The 5,589-nt window shown below is 26.0% G+C and overlaps 1 protein-coding gene across 2 annotated transcripts in view; it reads left to right on the top strand.

Annotated features, from left to right (window-relative positions):
* Positions 1–5,589, top strand: part of LOC102675247 (RNA-binding protein 33-like) — a 10,191-nt gene that overhangs the window by 3,415 nt on the left and 1,187 nt on the right. The window contains exons 3-11 of one of the 2 annotated variants that reach the window (XM_031513797.1): positions 442–1,013; positions 1,130–1,998; positions 2,115–2,284; positions 2,383–2,556; positions 2,636–2,944; positions 3,009–3,162; positions 3,394–3,527; positions 4,248–4,358; positions 4,482–4,862. In XM_031513797.1, the coding sequence (XP_031369657.1) occupies positions 442–1,013; positions 1,130–1,998; positions 2,115–2,284; positions 2,383–2,556; positions 2,636–2,944; positions 3,009–3,162; positions 3,394–3,527; positions 4,248–4,358; positions 4,482–4,862 (2,874 nt within the window). Of the gene's footprint in view, positions 1–441; positions 1,014–1,129; positions 1,999–2,114; positions 2,285–2,382; positions 2,557–2,635; positions 2,945–3,008; positions 3,163–3,393; positions 3,528–4,247; positions 4,863–5,589 lie in introns of both variants that reach the window. The other variant, XM_006622718.2, reaches the window with a different exon arrangement.

Raw genomic sequence — 5,589 nt, forward strand, 5'->3', positions numbered from 1 at the left:
TTGAATTATAATACATCATGCTGCTGCAATCTGGAATTGTAACATTTTGCGTATTGCGAGATATCAAATATATTGTTTCTTTTGTTTAGAAAATAATATTTTACTATCCTAATTAATTGTTTGTTATGATAATATTTGCATGAATATAACAATGAAATTTATCGAGATATTTGCGATTAAATTTTGCCGTATAAATTTTATTATTAGTGATTACTAATAATTAAGAAAATTCATAAGAAGAAAGATAAATTGGTAGAAATAGAAAAAAAAATTATTTTGCGAAACAAAATCTATATATTATGCGATATCTTCGTTTTAATTATGAAAGAATAATTTCTTACGTATTGATAAAAATACAATTAATTAAGAGTAGATTGTAACAACTACGGCTAAATATTATATTTTCATTACAAATATTTGGCAATTTAATTCCCTGAGCAGCAGAATAGCTATAAGGGAGAAGAGGAAACAGATGATGTACTGGACTTAGGAGTAACCGACGCACTCGATGACTTAGATGGTGAAGATGAAAACATAGAATTTAGTAGAAGCAAAACTGATAGAAGGAACGATAATGATTATTATGATGACGGAGATCAGCTAGAGGTTCAATCAAAATATTACGAACAAGAGAAAATTAATGAATATAAAAACGAGCAAACGCGACAACACGATGAACGTAATTCTGCAATCGATAGTATTAATATGTCGAGTAATATTGAAAAGGGAGATCTACGAGAGAAGTTACAAAAAAATGCAAAGATTTATTCTGGAAATGGACAAGGATTGGAAGACGATGAATGCGAAGAAGCTAAAGAAAGGAGGAACAGGTTTCAAAATGAGAGAACTACTGTTTCTTCGAAAATGAATAATCATATACCAGATACGTTAGAAAATGTGGTAACATCTGAACCATCCAAGTTAGCATCTAGAGGCCGTGGAAGAGGTCGAAGTACAAGAGGAAGTCGCGGAGGAAGATTTAATATACAAAATTCAGGAAATTTTAATCCAAGGTATGCGCAATTCTTACAATTTTCGAGATTATGTGATGATATTAATTTAATTAATTAGAATATTGTAACATTTATTAGAATATATAGGTAATCATTTTTAAAACATAATTTACCAGGTTTGGTAATGCACGCAATGCAAATTTCGATAATCAACCACCACCGACGTGCAGACCACCTTTGCTTGAGACACGACCACCCTTTCTTCTCGGAATACCAAACAATATGCAAAATCAACAAATTATTTATCAACAACAAAATTCTCAAGTACAACCTTTTCAACATTATTCTCCGAATGGTTCGCTCCAAGGTCCATCACATTTTGTAGATAATAGACCGCAATTCAATCCTAACCAATTTCAAAATCAAGTGGGTCCTAGAATAATTGGGCCAAGATTAGATTATGGATCTCGAGCAGGTTTGCCAGGATCATTACAAGGACCATCTTACAACCATCCATCGAATCAACCACCATATGTTCAAATTCAACCAGCACCAAATGCAGCTACAACACCTTTTCAAAATTCAGCTACTCTTATGCAAGATAATCAAACACGGCTTATACAAAACAATCAAGCTCCATTGTTGCAAGGAAATACCGGATCACTTCTTGGAAATCTCAATTCAGTGGTATCTGGAACATCGGCACCATTGTTACAGAATAATCAACCATTACCTATGCAAGGATTTCCACGACAAGCTTCTTCTCAGGGGCCACTTATCAATCATCCTAATGTCAATCAAATACCAAATCAATCGCTCTTCGAGAATAGACCACCTTTTCAAGAAGCAGCTCAATTTGAAAACCGACCTGTTTATGATTCGAGGTCCGGCTATTCCGATCAAGTACCTACCAGTCAATTTAATACTAATACGTTACCTGTACCACAACAATCCACTTCCAATGTACCCAATGTACCTTTACCTCCAGGGCACAAGATTTTAATCAATCCTCACTTTCGAGGAGCCGTTCAGTCAACGAATGATGGTAAGTGTTTTATTAATAATTATTAATTTTCGTTAATTTTTATTGATTAAATATATAGTTTTATATATTGATTTCTTGATTTTATTCATACTTTTTAAAATTTAATATGCAAATAGCAAGACTTGCATGGGATTCCACTCAACAACAAACTTCCAATTTGTCATCTCAAATTCCTACTGGTCAGTTTTCACAACCCGTTATTCCTTATCAAAGTCAAAGTTCATATAATCAACCTCAACAAGGACCTCCACATTATCAACAAAATTATCAACAAAATAAGAGTGATGTATGTATTTTATGTAAGAGCATAATATTGTTAAATGTATAATAAATGTATAATTTCACTAAATATTGAATTAAAAATAATTACGAAACTTATCGTAGGATCCCTATGCATACTTCTCCGATGTATGGCAAGAAAATAAATCACAAAAGAATCAAACTGGAACTCCAAATAAACAGTATCCTTTAGAAAATAATTATCTACGAGATGGTAATTATGAGTCCAGTTTAAAATATAAATCAGATCAATGGGATCAGAAAAATAATTATTCACAGGTTAGTAATATATAAATTATTAATAACTATCTTAATAATAAAAAAATTATTAAGTTTTTGAGAAAGACATTCATCTTAGGATCACAGAGGAGTTCATCAAAATTATCGCGATAGAGATTTGTCATCAAAAACCAGAAATGATCACGTTTCGAAAAGTAGAACTTGCTCAACCACATATCGCGAAAATTATGATCAAAATCATGTACAAAAGTCTAATAATAGACCAGTGAATACTTCAATAAGAAGTAGATTACCGCAAAAAAGAGTTTCCGATTCTATAGATAGACCTTTACGTGATTTGAGCCCAAAACGAATAAAACTTAGTAATAGAAATCTTCAAGAAGTGCGAACTGTAGATACTTTAAACAATACGAATAATGATAAAAAGGTATAAATTTAAATTTTATTTTTTCTTAATATATTATATATTTCTTTAAAACATATCTTTTTAGGACGAAGAAAATGATCCAGAAATGCAAGAATATAGAAAAAAAATGGAAGAACAAAAACGGCTCAGAGAAAAAATTTTGCGTGAAAAAGAAAATCGACGAAAAATGGCAGCGATGGAGAAGCAAAACGATGAATCTAAAAATGAAAGTAATACATGTATGTATGATAAAATATCAACAATTTGATAAATTGTTTACTTTGACAAAATTTTGAATAAATCTTCAATAATAAATCTTCATTAAAATAAATAAATAACAAAGTTTAACAAATATATACATATACATCCTGTGTATTTTATACGCGTTAAATTACATAGTTTAATAAAATATTAATAACAGTTTAAGAATTATTTATTTATGTCTATAATTAATATAATTTATTTTTTAGTAAATGAAAATGCACAAGATACAAAACCTGTATCAGCACTTCTGGGAGTAGTAAAAGATATTTCTATGATCAAAGGACATACTAATATTGGAAGAGGACGAATGACTCGTCCTATCAATACACAATCTACAGAGGTACATGATTAAACATGTTGTATTTTTTTAATTGTACATAGAATGTGAAATGAATATAATTTTTTTTTAAATATGTATTTTTTAATTAGCATGATTAACAAATTTGATTTTTTATATTATATTTTATAAGCAATTTATGCTTAATGCACAAAATATATAAATTGCATAAATATATTTATATCTGAATATAGAATTTTAATTATTTATATATATTTATATTATATTAAAATGATATTCATATATATTTTAAATATATTATATATAAAAATCATTGTTGCAAAGTTAACAATTTTCTTTATTATTCATTAAAATATAATGATATACTTTTTAATTATTCATGAAAAATATCGTTTTTAATTATCATCATTTAAATAATTTCAAGTGAAAAAAATATATACATATATGTCTATGAGACTTTCTGTATATTTTTTATTCATATTTCAATAAAATGTATTTTTAAATACTTTTTGTTTTTTTTAATTTCCTTCAAACTTTTGTTATTTCTTATTAAAATCTGTTTATATTAAAAATATTTTATTATATTATTAAATACAATTTTTAAAATAAAATGTTAATCTTATTAAATAATTTTTTATTTTAATTATTAATTTATTCAAATATTAATCAGTATTAAAATAAATATTTTTCTTTATTTGTTTTTTTATGAATTATGATAAATTAAAAAATTAAAATATTCTATAATAATTATTTTTTTTATAGGTTCCCGAGAAGCCATCGTGTGTACGAATTGTTAGAACAATACAAACTATACAATCCAATGATTCTATAGATTCTACAAAAGACAGTAATTCTGGACATATAATTAATCAAGTAAATGAACATACAAAAGTATTAAATTCTCAATCTGGAACTCGAAGAATTGTAATTCAAAAACCGTTATCAAATACACAGAAGGTTGCCACAACTATACAAAAAACGATATCGAATTTGCAGAAAGGTCAACTACTGATGCAAAACAAAATAGTTAATACTCAATGTTCAACTCAAAGAATTGGCCAAACTCAAACTGATGTATTAAGAAAAATGGCTATTACTGGACAAAAAATTGTTGGTAGTTCACAGAGAATTGTTAGGCAAAAATCACCAGGAAATCTTCAGAAAACTGTAATTAATATACAAGAAGTAACAAATACTAATGCACAAAAGGTTGTTGTTAATACTCAAAGTAACCAAAGAGTTGTACTTCAAAAAACACCAATACAACAAAAAAAATTACCAGAAATAAAGACGAATACTGTGAAAGTAGAAAATTTAGCAGCAAGTACATCTGAAGCACAAATTAGACGTATGTGTCAAGGCATTGGAACAATTGAGGTGACTATCTTTGCATGAAAACGTTTAAAACTCTAATTTTTGTTGTAAATTTTTAAAGTTTTTTTTTCAATTATTTTATTTTTATAAATTATAAATCTAATATTTTTCGTTTTTTTGATAATAATATACAACAATATATAATACAACATAATAATAAGTTTTTTTAGCATGTTTTTTTTATTTGTTTTAATTATTCAATAATTATTTTGAAATAAATTTTAGTTAATATTTATGATTATTATGATTATTATAATGAATCCTGAATTATATTTCTATGGATAATAATATTGCTTATAATTTTTTTTTCTTGAGGAAATCATTTTGTAATGATATAATTGTTTAAAATTTTGTATTGATTCATATTTTCTATATGCGTTTTTTTCATTGTACACATTTATTTTGTTTAATATAATGAATAGCAAATTCATATTGATGTAATTTAAAGTTTTATTATCCTAATCATTTTGTATTTATTTAATAGTTAATAATACATATCATAATAAAATAAAAATAATTATTTTCATTTGATAATAACATCATGTGTTTTCCTTATTATATAAGTACAATTAATATCATACAATAATTAATTCTATTTTGAAAAATACCCTTCAATAATCTGAAAATTATATTTATAAATAAACATAATTATATAAATATATTTATAAATTAAAATTATATAAATATAGTAAAAAGATATAGAATTTATATTTTAGAATATATTATTTAA

This window comes from Apis dorsata, unplaced genomic scaffold (assembly GCF_000469605.1).
Source record: "Apis dorsata unplaced genomic scaffold, Apis dorsata 1.3 scaffold_741, whole genome shotgun sequence".
Lineage (NCBI taxonomy): Eukaryota > Metazoa > Arthropoda > Insecta > Hymenoptera > Apidae > Apis > Apis dorsata.